Raw genomic sequence first — 15,237 nt, 5'->3', positions numbered from 1 at the left:
AGCGAGTTATGACAGAAGCCACTATACTCTGCCAAGGCATAGGCATAAGTGACATACGTCAGCCATTCCCTCCCAATGTTAAAAAAAAAATTACTGTGTCCCTTGAGGAGTATGCTTTTCTTTACAGAGGAAATTGTATGCAAATCATATGGCACAGGGTGTGCCAAAAAGACATTTTTAGCATATGGTGGGTGCGTGGGAGTCTGGGGAGATCCAAACGAGAGAAAAAAATTACCGGTAAACCAAATATGAAATGTATACATGTACGGTATCTCAATTCGGGGCTGTGACGTTACTGTGTACAGAACGGAGATCTAGGGTTTCAATGCAACATCTGCACAGCTTTCCATGTTCTCCGTGTTTTGGCCATTTTTACAAGAAATGCTTCTTCCACTGTCACCTCCATAGAATAAAATAAAACTGCCCTAGCAATAGATTGATCGTGAATAATAGCATTATGTGGCGCTAACAGATGACAGGAGATAAATGAATACGCATAAGAAATTTAGGAAGGGATCTGTCACATATCAGACACTCATGAGGTATGGGGCATAATACACAGAAAAAGCATCACACAAAGCTTTCCACAGACACAGACAATGTGTCTAACTTAAAAGGAACCTCTTAATCTGCAGGTTAATAGTGTTCTGACACTGTGCCGCTTTGGTACCTAGAGCCCCGTTGCCGGGAGGAAATTAACTTTATCCCCCCCGTCAGTGTTAGGCTACCAGTCACAGAGGAAGTGCCGGCAATGTTTTAGTCACCGCTGTGTATACAGAGAGCAGCGGCAGTAACCTCGGCCCCCGCACTGACTGACAAGCCCGAATGATGAGCAAAGGTTCTGTCACTGCTCTGTAGCCGCTGCCCCATAACTGACTGACAGCTGACAACCGGCTCAAATGCTGAGGAACGTGTCAGTCAGTACCAGGGCGCAGTTACAGCCGCTGCTCTCTATACACAGAGCGGTGACAGACTGCACCCCTATGACTGGATGCCGAACACTGCTGGGGGTAATAAAGTTCATTTCCTCCCGGCAGCGGGGCTTTCAGAGCCGGCGCCACACAGTGCCCGAACACTATTAACCTGCAGATTAACCCTATATCTATAAGCTAATAGCATTATATTACATGACAGGTTCCTGTTAAGTGATGATCTACGTGCAGTATCTAATGTGAGAAATAATGGTAGACAATCAGGTTTTGGGGGGCTGTGAACACTATTTTAGTAACGGCATCCATATCGATTACAGTACAATACTAAGCAGTTAAATATGAAAACCCATCTTCTGACACCACAAAAACTCACTGATGCTACCTGGTTGTCGGGCACAGAGGGGTCACTATGGCTTCTCTTCCTCAGAAGTTTTTTGGTCAGTTCAGGGTTGTCCATCAATATGTACGAACAGAAACCAGCTCCATTCTGAAGTAAGAACTCTGCAATGTCTTCATGGCCTGGAACAGTCACCAAAATAAGAAAGCGATTACTGACAAGTCTTCCATCACACCAGCGAGCAGAGGCAAAAAGGGAAGAGTCGCGAGCATTCACAACAGACCTGCAGGAAGCGGGCTGTGCACGGCTCCTCATACATTTCCTCTGCCGATGATTAATACAGGTGCAAAGTGCGGATGGAAATGTCTACCATTACCTCGTATAAACCTGCTCAGTCCAGAGATCACTATGAGGCCGTCCACCTTTTCATGGATAGAAATACCCTTTATAAACTCTATAATAAGCTCTAAATAATGATTTTCAATGATTTTAGGAGAAACCCCCATCTGGTGGACCACTTTGTAATGTCGGATTCTCTTTATATATGTAATCTCTGAAATAAGTGCTGCAAAATATTGTGGCAAATTAGGCTATTTTCACACTAGCGTTTTTCGCAATCCATCGCAATCCGTCGTTTAGGGCAAAAAACGGATCCTGCAAATGTGCTCGCAGGATGCGTTTTTTGCCCATAAACTTGTATTAGCGACGGATCGCGACAGTGCCACACGTAGCGTCCGTCGTGCGACGGATCCGTCGTGTTTTGGCGGACTGTCAATACAAGTTCAATGTAACTTTTTTTTGTCCGTCTCGTCCGCCATTTTTGACCGCGCATGCGCGACCGAAACTCTGCCCCCTCCTCCTTGGACTTCAGAATGGGCAGCGGATGCGTCGAAAAACTGCATCCGCTGCCCACGTCGTGCAAAAATTTCACAACGTCCGTCGGTATGTCAGCCCGACGCATTTCGACGGACCCATATTGACGGAAGTGTGAAAGAGGCCTTAAAGGGAACCTGTCAGCAGTTTTGGCCGATATAACATAAGGCCATCACCTTTCAGGGCTTATATACAGCATTCTATAATGCTGTATATCTGACCTCAACCCCACCTGTAAGAGAAGAAAAATAACTTATTATTATTATACTCACCTGTGGGGCGGTCCGGTCCGAGGAGTTTTGCTGGTCTTGGTCCGGTGGCTCCCATCTTCTTATGATCGCCGCCCTCCTGCTTGCATCGCGCTCCTGCGGAGGCGTACTTCTCTGCCTTGTTGAGGGCAGAGCAAAGTACTGCAGTGCACAGGTGCCAGGGCTCTTTGACCTTTTCCACCTCCTGCGCACTGTAGTACTTTGCTCTGCCCTTAACAGGGCAGATAAGTACGCCTCTGCAGGAGAACGGTGCCAGGGAGCTTGTGTGGATGACGTAGGGAAGCGTCATCCACAAGAAGCAAGCAGGAGGACGGGGATCATAAGAAGATGGGAGGCACCAGACCAAGACCAGCTAAACACATCGGACTGGACCACCCCCCAGGTGAGTATAATAAAACTTATTTTTCATTTCTTCCAGGTCGAGTTGGGGGCTTACATACCACATTATAGAATGCTGTATATCAGCCCTGAAAGATGATGGCCGTATCTTATATCGGCCAAAACTGCTGACAGGTTCACTTTAAACCAGATCTATATGGAGGCATGTAACAAGGCTTTTGAACAAGGTTTTTGGAGTAATAAAGTAGTACATTTTACCATTACAGCATTGTTGTGATTTTGTCGGATTTTACAAAGCTTTTGGCACTTTAACCCCTTAATGACTGCCGATACGCCTTTTAACAGAGGCAGCTAAGGGGCCTTATGCCTCTGGCCTGGTTTTTTTTTTTTTTTTTTTTTAACGGTGCTGAGAAATAAGTGTAAAGCACCCCCCAGCATCGGAAAATCTCTGGGGTATTCGCTACTAGGGGTAGCTGAGACCCCGAAAACATGATTTGAATTGTTTTTTTGTTTACCGTACCCTGTCACGTGATCGCTGCTATTCTCTGAATAACGGCGATCACACACACACACACACACACACAAAAAAAAAAAGAGTCCAATTTTCCATTCATTTCTCTCTCCTCTGATATGATCTAAGATACCAGAGGAGAGAGAAATGGTGTCCCTCGAGCCACCCTCCTGCTCTGCCCCCTGGCCCTCCACGTCATCTTCCTGGAAGAAAATGACGGGTGCATGAGCAGTGTGCCCGCCAAGATCTACCGGCCGGTACCCGGCAACCATAGGAGCATTTTCCTATTGGTTCATTTTGATCACTGTGATAGGGTCTAGCACAGTGACCAAAATAAAAAAAATAGTAAATCAAGACCCCCTTTGTCACCACCTTAGTTAGATAAAAAATAATAAAATAAAATATAATTTTTTTTCCATTCTTTGCAGATAGGGTTCAGGTTGGGGTTGGGATTAGAGCTGTGTTGGGGTTAGGGTTATGGTTAGGACTAGAATTGGGATTAAGGATTAGGCTGAGTATAGGGCTGTGTTAGGGTTGGAGTTAGAATTGGGGGGTTTCCGCTGTTTAGGCACATCGGGGGTCCTGCTGTGAATTCTGTTGTCGGGCTCCCTCCTGTGGTCATGAATGGTACTTCGGCTGGTTCTGTCCATGGACTTTCTCTGGTGGCTGTGGGTGTTTCTGAGTTTCCTTCCACAGGTGACGAGGTTAATTCGTTAGCTGGCTCCTCTATTTAACTCCACTTAGATCTTTGCTCCATGCCACCTGTCAATGTTCCAGTATTGGTCTAGTTCACTCCTGGATCGTTCTTGTGACCTGTCTTCCCAGCAGAAGCTAAGTGACTGCTTGTTTTTCTCTGGTTTGCTATTTTTCTGTCCAGCTTGCTATTTGGATTGTTTTCTTGCTTGCTGGAAGCTCTGGGACGCAGAGGGAGCGCCTCCGCACCGTGAGTCGGTGCGGAGGGTCTTTTTGCGCCCTCTGCGTGGTCTTTTTGTAGGTTTTTGTGCTGACCGCAAAGCTACCTTTCCTATCCTCAGTCTGTTCAGTAAGTCGGGCCTCACTTTGCTTAATCTATTTCATCTCTGTGTTTGTATTTTCATCTTTACTCACAGTCATTATATGTGGGGTGCTGCCTTTTCCTTTGGGGAATTTCTCTGAGGCAAGGTAGGCTTTATTTTTCTATCTTTAGAGCTAGCTAGTTCCTTAGGCTGTGCCGAGTTGCATAGGGAGCGTTAGGAGCAATCCACGGCTATTTCTAGTGTGGTTGATAGGATTAGGGATTGCGGTCAGCAGAGTTCCCACGTCCCAGAGCTCGTCCTATATTATCAGTAACTATCAGGTCATTCCGTGTGCTCTTAACCTCCAGGTCCATTATTGTCCTGACCACTAGGTCATAACAGTACAGGTGGCCCAAAGTACTAATGCATCTCAATACAGGGATAAGAGAAGTTCTGAGACCATTTTTTTTTCTTTGCAGTGTGTTTTGTCTCTCTTTTCCCCTTTACATCTGGGTGGTTCAGAACACAGGTGTAGACATGGACATTCAAGGTCTGTCCTCTTTGATGGATAATCTCACTATAAGTGTACAAAACATTCAAGATTTTGTGGTTCAGAATCCGATGTCAGAGCCTAGGATTCCAATTCCTGATTTCTTTTTGGTGATAGATCTAAGTTCTTGAATTTCAAAAATAATTGTAAATTGTTTTTTGCCTTGAAACCTCGCTCCTCAGGTGACCCTGTTCAACAAGTAAAGATCATTATTTCTTTGTTACGTGGTGACCCTCAAGACTGGGCATTTTCTCTTGCGCCAGGAGATCCGGCATTGCGTGATGTTGATGCGTTTTTCCTGGCGCTTGGATTGCTTTATGACGAACCTAATTCAGTGGATCAGGCAGAGAAAATCTTGCTGGCTCTGTGTCAGGGTCAGAATGAAGCGGAGATATATTGTCAGAAGTTTAGAAAGTGGTCTGTGCTCACTCAGTGGAATGAATGTGCCCTGGCAGCAATCTTCAGAAAGGGTCTCTCTGAAGCCCTTAAGGATGTCATGGTGGGATTTCCCATGCCTGCTGGTCTGAATGAGTCTATGTCTTTGGCCATTCAGATCGATCGACACTTGCGTGAGCGTAAAGCTGTGCACCATTTGGCGGTACTATCTGAGCATGGGCCTGAGCCTATGCAATGTGATAGAACTTTGACCAGAGCTGAACGGCAAGAACACAGACGTCGGAATGGGCTATGTTTTTACTGTGGTGATTCCACTCATGCTATCTCCGATTGTCCTAAGCGCACTAAGCGGTTCGCTAGGTCTGACACCATTGGTACGGTACAGTCTAAATTTCTATTGTCCGTTACTCTGATTTGTTCTTTGTCATCCTATTCTGTTATGGCATTTGTGGATTCAGGCGCTGCCCTGAATTTGATGGACTTGGAGTATGCTAGGCGCTGTGGTTTTTTCTTGGAGCCCTTGCAGTATCCTATTCCATTGAGAGGAATTGATGCTACGCCTTTGGCCAAGAATAAGCCTCAGTACTGGACCCAATTGACCATGTGCATGGCTCCTGCACATCAGGAGGATATCCGCTTAATGGTGTTGCATAATCTGCATGATGTGGTCGTTTTGGGGTTGCCATGGCTACAGGTTCATAATCCAGTATTGGACTGGAAATCTATGTCTGTGTCCAGCTGGGGTTGCCAGGGGGTACATGGTGATGTTCCATTTTTGTCTATTTCGTCTTCCACTCCTTCTGAAGTTCCAGAGTTTTTGTCGGATTATCGGGATGTATTTGATGAGCCCAAACCCAGTGCCCTACCTCCTCATAGGGATTGCGATTGTGCAATTAAATTGATTCCTGGTAGTAAGTTTCCTAAGGGCCGATTGTTCAATTTATCTGTGCCAGAACACGCCGCTATGCGGAGTTATATAAAGGAATCCTTGGAGAAAGGCCATATTCGCCCGTCGTCATCACCGTTAGGAGCAGGGTTCTTTTTTGTGGCCAAGAAGGATGGTTCTTTGAGACCTTGTATTGATTACCGCCTTCTCAATAAAATTACAGTCAAATTTCAGTATCCTTTGCCGTTGCTGTCTGATTTGTTTGCTCGTATTAAAGGGGCTAGTTGGTTCACCAAGATAGATCTTCGAGGGGAGTATAATCTTGTGCGTATTAAACAAGGCGATGAATGGAAAACAACATTTAATACGCCCGAGGGCCATTTTGAGTACCTGGTTATGCCATTCGGGCTTTCCAATGCTCCATCAGTATTTCAGTCCTTTATGCATGACATCTTCCGAGAGTACCTGGATAAATTCCTGATTGTGTATTTGGATGATATTTTGGTCTTTTCGGATGATTGGGAGTCTCATGTGAAGCAGGTCAGAATGGTGTTCCAGGTCCTTCGTGCTAATTCCTTGTTTGTGAAGGGGTCAAAGTGTCTCTTTGGAGTTCAGAAGGTTTCATTTTTGGGGTTCATTTTTTCCCCTTCTACTATCGAGATGGACCCTGTTAAAGTTCAGGCCATTTACAATTGGACTCAGCCGACATCTGTGAAGAGCCTGCAAAAGTTCCTGGGCTTTGCTAATTTTTATCGGCGCTTCATCGCTAATTTTTCTAGTGTTGCTAAACCGTTGACTGATTTGACCAAGAAGGGTGCTGATGTGGTCAATTGGTCTTCTGCAGCTGTAGAGGCTTTTCAGGAGTTGAAGCGTCGTTTTTCTTCTGCCCCTGTGTTGTGCCAGCCAGATGTTTCGCTCCCGTTTCAGGTTGAGGTTGATGCTTCTGAGATTGGAGCTGGGGCTGTTTTGTCGCAAAGAAGTTCTGATGGCTCGGTGATGAAGCCATGTGCTTTCTTTTCTAGAAAGTTTTCGCCTGCTGAGCGCAATTATGATGTTGGTAATCGAGAGTTGGTGGCCATGAAGTGAGCATTCGAGGAGTGGCGTCATTGGCTTGAAGGAGCCAAGCATCGCGTGGTGGTCTTGACAGATCACAAGAATTTGACTTATCTTGAGTCTGCCAAATGGTTGAATCCGAGACAGGCTCGATGGTCGTTATTTTTCTCCCGTTTTGATTTTGTGGTTTCGTACCTTCCGGGCTCTAAGAATGTGACGGCTGATGCCCTGTCAAGGAGTTTTGTGCCTGACTCTTGGGGTTTTCCTGAGCCGGCGGGTATTCTCAAAGAGGGGGTAATTTTGTCTGCCATCTCCCCTGATTTGCGGCGGGTGCTGCAAAAATTTCAGGCTGATAGACCTGACAGTTGCCCAGCGGAGAAACTGTTTGTCCCTGATAGATGGACTAGTAGAGTTATCTCTGAGATTCATTGTTCAGTGTTGGCTGGGCATCCTGGAATCTTTGGTACCAGAGATTTGGTGGCTAGATCCTTTTGGTTGCCGTCTTTGTCACGGGATGTGCGTTCTTTTGTGCAGTCCTGTGGGACTTGTGCTCGGGCTAAGCCCTGCTGTTCTCGTGCCAGTGGGTTGTTTTTGCCCTTGCCGGTCCCGAAGAGGCCCTGGACGCATATTTCTATGGATTTTATTTCGGATCTCCCAGTCTCTCAAAAGATGTCGGTCATTTGGGTGGTTTGTGATCGCTTTTCTAAGATGGTCCATTTGGTACCTTTGTCTAAATTGCCTTCCTCCTCTGATTTGGTGCCATTATTTTTCCAGCATGTGGTTCGTTTACATGGTATCCCGGAGAACATCGTTTCTGACAGAGGTTCCCAGTTTTTCGAGGTTTTGGCGATCTTTTTGTGCTAGGATGGGCATTGATTTGTCTTTTTCCTCGGCTTTCCATCCTCAGACAAATGGCCAAACCGAACGAACTAATCAGACTTTGGAAACATATCTGAGATGCTTTGTTTCTGCTGATTAGGATGATTGGGTGTTCTTTTTGCCGTTGGCTGAGTTCGCCCTTAATAATCGGGCCAGCTTGGCTACTTTGGTTTCACCGTTTTTCTGCAATTCTGGTTTCCATCCGCGTTTCTCTTCAGGGCAGTTTGAGTCTTCGGACTGTCCTGGTGTAGATACTGTGGTGGATAGGTTGCAGCAGATTTGGACTCATGTGGTGGACAATTTGACATTGTCCCAGGAGAAGGCTCAACGTTTCGCTAACCGCCGGCGTTGTGTGGGTCCCCAACTTCGTGTTGGGGATTTGGTTTGGTTGTCGTCTCGTTATGTTCCTATGAAGGTTTCCTCTCCTAAGTTTAAGCCTCGTTTCATTGGTCCGTATAAGATTTCTGAGGTTATCAATCCTGTGTCATTTCGTTTGGCCCTTCCTGCTTCTTTTGCCATCCATAATGTGTTCCATAGGTCGTTGTTGCGGAGATACGTGGCGCCTGTGGTTCCATCCGTTGATCCTCCTGCCCCGGTGTTGGTTGAGGGGGAGTTGGAGTATGTGGTGGAGAAGATTTTGGATTCTCGTATTTCGAGACGGAAACTCCAGTACCTGGTCAAGTGGAAGGGTTATGGTCAGGAAGATAATTCCTGGGTTTTTGCCTCTGATGTTCATGCTGCCGATCTGGTTCGTGCCTTTCATTTGGCTCGTCCTGGTCGGCCTGGGGGCTCTGGTGAGGGTTCGGTGACCTCTCCTCAAGGGGGGGGTGGTACTGTTGTGAATTCTGTTGTCGGGCTCCCTCCTGTGGTCATGAATGGTACTTCGGCTGGTTCTGTCCATGGACTTTCTCTGGTGGCTGTGGGTGTTTCGGAGTTTCCTTCCACAGGTGACGAGGTTAATTCGTTAGCTGGCTCCTCTATTTAACTCCACTTAGATCTTTGCTTCATGCCACCTGTCAATGTTCCAGTATTGGTCTAGTTCACTCCTGGATCGTTCTTGTGACCTGTCTTCCCAGCAGAAGCTAAGTGACTGCTTGTTTTTCTCTGGTTTGCTATTTTTCTGTCCAGCTTGCTATTTGGATTGTTTTCTTGCTTGCTGGAAGCTCTGGGACGCAGAGGGAGCGCCTCCGCACCGTGAGTCGGTGCGGAGGGTCTTTTTGCGCCCTCTGCGTGGTCTTTTTGTAGGTTTTTGTGCTGACCGCAAAGCTACCTTTCCTATCCTCAGTCTGTTCAGTAAGTCGGGCCTCACTTTGCTTAATCTATTTCATCTCTGTGTTTGTATTTTCATCTTTACTCACAGTCATTATATGTGGGGGGCTGCCTTTTCCTTTGGGGAATTTCTCTGAGGCAAGGTAGGCTTTATTTTTCTATCTTTAGGGCTAGCTAGTTCCTTAGGCTGTGCCGAGTTGCATAGGGAGCGTTAGGAGCAATCCACGGCTATTTCTAGTGTGGTTGATAGGATTAGGGATTGCGGTCAGCAGAGTTCCCACGTCCCAGAGCTCGTCCTATATTATCAGTAACTATCAGGTCATTCCGTGTGCTCTTAACCTCCAGGTCCATTATTGTCCTGACCACCAGATCATAACAGGGTCCTAAAAAGCAACAAGGTGTCTGCCATAGATTTCAGCCATTTTCAAAAAGTCAAACAGTGCTCCTTCCCTTCTGAGCCTTGCCATGCGCCCAAAGTGGATTTCCCCCACATATGGGGTATCTGTGTATTCAGGACAAATAGCACAACAAATTTTGTAATCCATTTTCTCTTGATACCCTTGGTAAAATAAAAAAAAGTTGGGGTCTAAATTTATTTTTTTGTGAAGGAAAAAAAAAAAGTAAAATGTTATTTTTTTTCCTTCCACATTGCTTTAGTTCTCATGAAGCACCTGAAGGGTTAATAAACTTCTTGAATGTGGGTTTGCGCACCTTGAGGGCTGCAGTTTTTAGAATGGTGTCATTTTGGATATTTCTGTTATACAGACCCCCCAAACTCACTTCAAATGTGATGTGGTCCCTAGAAAAATGGCTTTGTAAATTTTATTGGAAAAATGAGAAATCGCTGGTCAACTTTTAACCCTTATAAACGTCCTAACAAAAAAATATATATATGTTTCCAAAATTGTGCTGATGTATAGTAGACATGTGGGAAATGTTATTTATTACCTATGTTGTGTGACATGACTCTGATTTAAGGGCCCAAAAATAAAAAGTTTGAAAATTGCAAAATTTTTGCCCAATTTCTGGTATTTTTATAAATAAACGCAAGTAATATCGAATAAATTTTACCACTAACATGAAGTACAATATGTCATGAGAAAAACAGTCTCAGAATCAGTGGGATATGTTGAAGCGTTCCTGAGCTATAACCTCAAAGTGACAGTGGTCAGAATTGTAAAAACTGGCTGTCACTAAGGGGTTAAAAAAAGGTGCGTGGTCAGGGATGCAAATAGGGTTTCAGCCAGATTTACGATTAGTGAACTTTATGGCATTACACTACACTAATGTTTCTGAACACAAGAGTAATACCATAATGTGCCAATTGTATCAATACATGGCAGGACTCTTGATACATTTGGGGCAAAAAATGACAACACAGTCACAAGGAAAAATGACTTTATAGGGAATGTGTCACCAGTTTTTTGCCACCTAATTTGAGAGTAGCATAAAGTAGGGGCAGAGAGCCTGATTCCACCGATGTGTCACTTACTGGGCTGCTTACTGTAGTTTTCATAAAATCACAGCTGGAGATCCAAGGGGTAACGTTTCTCCTTGCGGAGATTGACATGTCAAGCCTGACATGCCAAGGTGAGGAGACTTAAGCCGCAATGCTAGTCTGGGAAATATGCAAATTTTCTCGTCAGTCTCTGCAAGGAGAAACGTTACCCCTTGGAGCTCGGTCAGATGCCTTTCACCCAGCCAAACCAGATCTCACACTTTGCACTGATATGGGGCAGTACCCTGAAACACAGTGTCTGCAAATTTAGATTTTGGCTTTTATCTCAAGTCATGTGACAAGGCTCATTAGAGAGTCGATATTGACTGTTAGGATTGCTACTTCCTATAGGTGGCACTGAAGTTCTAGTCCTCTTCCTCTCTGAAGAAGCAATTTGCAACAGCAGGAGATTACTACTAAAGTACTATAACTTAGTCATCCATATTAATGAGCTCTGTATAGCCGCCCACACCACTGATTGGCAACTTCCTGTGTACACTGTGCATAGGCAATCAGTGGTGTGGGCGGGTTATACAGAGCTCAGCATTCAGAGAACTGGTAGATCACCAGCAGAGAAAATTTTTTGCAATCCTGCAGCAAGTAGCCCAATAGTAGACACCTTGCTGGAGTCACAGTCTAAGCTGCTACATCATGCTGAGGTTAGGTAAGTAATAGAAACCTGGTGACACATTGCCTTTAAAAAGTCCCTCGTAATAACTTCCTCCCACATTATCTACTGTACTCCATTCTTACTAGATAAACAGCTAATTTGTCTTCTAGTTGCCTTTGTTATCTTTACCCTATTGCAAAACTCTAAAGGTACCGTCATACTCAGCGACGCTGCAGCGATATAGACAACGAGCCGATCGCTGGAGCGTCGCTGTTTAGGTCGCTGTAGAGACGTCAAACAGCTCCAGAACGATGCAGGAGCGATCCAGTGACGTAACGGCGACTCACTTATCGTTCTCGCTGGTTGTTAGCTCCATGTAAAACATTGCAGGCATCGTTCCTTTTGCTGTCAAACATGACGATACACGCCGACCTGACGACCAAATAAAGTTCTGGGCTTCTAGCTCCGACCAGCGATGGCACAGCGGGATCCAGATCGCTGCTGCGTGTCAAACACAACGAGATAGCTATCCAGGACGCTGCAACGTCACAGATTGTTGTCGTTCTCGTTGTAAAGTTTCTGAGTGTGACGGTACCTTAAGGGCAGGTCACTCTTACATAGGATGGTTCTGTGGCAATCATATAAAACAGCCATCATCAGACTAATCTTTATTAGTAGGTCCTGGTCAATCTTCTCATCCAGGATTCACCTAAAACTTCTTTACCCAACATTCAGGACCACCCATCTGTCATCTTTAAACCCATCATCTGTGCTGACTAGTGATGAGCGAGTGTACTCGTTGCTCGGGCTTTCCCATGATCTCCGAGTATTTGTTATTGCTCGGAGATATAGTTTTCATCGCCTCAGTTGCATAATATATGACTTCCAGATACGCTGAATACATGTGAGGAATGCCTGTTTGTTAGGGAATTCCCTCATGTATTCAGCGTATCTGGAAGCCGTAAATCATGCAACTGAGGCGATGAAAACTGTTGTGAATTCCGCTCTTGGGCTCCCTCCGGTGGTTGTAAGTGGCACTTTTGTGAGTTCTGCTCTTGGGCTCCCTCTTGTGGTTTCAAGTGGTATGGCTGCTCCTTGGATTTAGCTGTCAGCAGCTGCTTCCTCTGATTGTCTTTTCTGTTCGGCTATTTATGCCTGGCTCTTTCCTTCAGCCAGTGCCACTTGTAAATGGTTCCTGGTTGGATTCACATCTCTTTGGATTTCCCTGTTATCCTGACCAGTTCAGCAAAGCTAAGTCCTTCCTTGCTCTTTTCTGTCCACAGATTGTTGACTTATCCGTTCTGTGCACTCAATGTTTGTCCAGCTTATCAGTATGGATTAATTTGGTGTTGCTGGAAGCTCTGGGAAACAGATTTACCCTCCACACCTTTAGTCAGGTGTGGAGATTTTTGTAAACTCTTTTGTAGTGCTTTATACTGACCGCACAGTATTCTATCCTGTCCTTTCTATCAAGCTAGACTGGCATCCTGTGCTCATCCTGGTTTCATTCTGTGTATGTCTTTTTCCCTCTCCTCTCACAGACATTAATTGTGGGGGGCTAATCTATCCTTTGGGGATTTTTTCTGAGGCAAGATAGCTTTCCGGTTTCTATCTTTAGGGGTAGTTAGCTCTTAGGCTGTGACGAGGTGCCTAGGGAGAGTTAGGAGCATCCCACGTCTACTTCTAGTGTTGTGTTGAGCTTAGGGACTGCGGTCAGTACAGATACCACTTCCTTCTGAGCTCGTTCCATGTTGCTCCTAAACCACCAGATCATAACAGAAAACTATATCTCCGAGCAATAACAAATCCTCGGAGATCACCCGAGCAACGAGTATACTCGCTCATCACTAGTGCTGATCTCCTCTGAAATTTATACCAAAGTGTTCTCCTGTGCTGCACCTCTTCTTCGGAATGCTCTTCCCCAGACTTGCCACCCATGTACAAATTTTTTTTAGGAGGGCTGTAAAAATCCTCCTCTTCTCCATGAATCCCGTCACAATACTTAGATAATAAACTACACAACCTTGTAGCTTTCTTTCTTTTTCTTAGATGCCTCCACTTTCTATTTGATATTAGCTTTCTTACTTTTGGGAGATGTTAGGATAGGAAGAGAAATCTGGATTTATACATTACCTGTCATACAGGTGGCATAAAGAGGTAATTTGCGGAGAACTGGAAACTCGTTATTTCTTGTTGCATAGCAATCTGGGTCGGCATGATAGGTGAGGATTAGGAGTTTCACTAGGCTGAGATGACCCTGCTCACAGCAAGACACCAGAAGCCAGTTCAAGAGAGGCTTATGACTGCATGCATCTGAAAGGCAACATCAGGTTACATTACAAGGTCACCATGTAGTAGCACATAATTGACATTTGTGGATTATTAAGTGAGCTTTATGGAAAGCAGCCATTTAAAAATGCCTACAGTTTCCTCAGTACAGTACCTCGGCAGACCTATGCGTCTCCATGGTAGCAGACTACAAACCATGTAGTCCCATCCTGCATCCAGACTCCCTTCCAGAAACCCTTTACTTCTTGCCAAGTTACTTAATGTAGGCAAGAAATATAGAAAAGTTGCAAGAGTGTACTAGGTTATGTTTCTACTTCTAGAAGCTACAAAATCATTCTGTTACCATGGCAATGCATAACTCTGTATAGGAGGATATTACTATTTGGCCTTTTGTGAAGTATATTTATTTTTCATAGCCTCTAATATGGGATGAGAAATGTAGACACTGGTGGTGGGAATGCCTAATGTCTCATGTGAAGCCATATTACAGAAATATATACCGCAGGCTGTGCCGAAAATATGTGATGATCTATTACAGATCACACCGAGAATCAGCGACTGAGCGCCCGTGGCCACGCAGAATATCAGACATTGCATTAATACTATGACCTAGATAAAAATGATGATGGCATCAAATACTGCTAAGGTGGCGAACGCATAAGTGACACCATATGGTTTCTTAGGTTAGAGATATACACACGTGGTCAAAATTGTTGGTCCCCCTTATTTAATGACAGAAAAACCCACAATGGTCACAGAAATAACTTGAATCTGACAAAAGTAATAATAAATAAATAAAACATCTATGAAAATGGACAAATGAAAGTCAGACATTGTTTTTCAACCATGTTTCCATAGAATTAAAAAATAAATAAATAAAACTCATGAAATAGGCCAGGACAGAAATGATGGTGCCCCTAACTTAATATTTTGTTGCACAACCTTTTGAGGCAATCACTGCAATCAAACGATTCCTGTAACTGTCAATGAGACTTCACCTCTCGACAGGTATTTTGGTGCACCCCTCAAGAGCAAAGTGCTCCAGTTGTCTCGTGTTTGACGGTTGCCTTTTCCAGACGGCATGTTTCAGCTCTTTCTAATGCTTAATAGGATTTAGGTCAGGGCTCATACACTTCAGAATAGTGCAATGTTTTCCTCTTAGCCATTCTTGGGTGTTTTTAGCTCTGTGTTTTTCTGGTCATTATCCTGTTGCAAGACCCATGACCTGAGACTGAGACCAAGCTTTCTGACACTGGACAGCACATTTCTCTCTAGAATCCCTTGATAGTCTTGAGATTTCATTGTACCCTGCACAGATTCTAGACACCTTGTGCCATATGCAGCAAAGCAGCCCCAGAACATAACAGAGCCTCCTCCATGTTTCACAGTAGGGACAGTGTTCTTTTCTTGATATGCTTCATTTTTCCGCCTGTGAACATAGAGCTGTGCCTCGCCAAAAAGTTCAATTTTTGTCTCATGTGTCCATAGGACATTCTCCAAGAAGCTTTGTGGCTTGTCAACATGTAGTTTGGCAAATTCCAGTCTGACTTT

General features: G+C 44.7%; 1 protein-coding gene across 3 annotated transcripts in view; it reads right to left on the bottom strand.

The window, feature by feature from the left end:
- LRRK1 (leucine rich repeat kinase 1) overlaps positions 1-15,237 on the bottom strand; it is a 145,463-nt gene that overhangs the window by 74,330 nt on the left and 55,896 nt on the right. For 2 of the 3 annotated variants that reach the window (XM_069766322.1, XM_069766323.1), the window contains exons 5-6: positions 13,531-13,710; positions 1,315-1,451 (exon numbers count right to left, since the gene is read on the bottom strand). In XM_069766322.1, the coding sequence (XP_069622423.1) occupies positions 1,315-1,451; positions 13,531-13,710 (317 nt within the window). Of the gene's footprint in view, positions 1-1,305; positions 1,452-13,530; positions 13,711-15,237 lie in introns of all 3 variants that reach the window. The other variant, XM_069766321.1, reaches the window with a different exon arrangement.

This window comes from Ranitomeya imitator, chromosome 4, assembly GCF_032444005.1.
Source record: "Ranitomeya imitator isolate aRanImi1 chromosome 4, aRanImi1.pri, whole genome shotgun sequence".
NCBI lineage: Eukaryota > Metazoa > Chordata > Amphibia > Anura > Dendrobatidae > Ranitomeya > Ranitomeya imitator.
The sequence above is the reverse complement of the archived record's forward strand: the minus strand, read 5'-3'. Positions and strand labels throughout refer to the sequence as shown.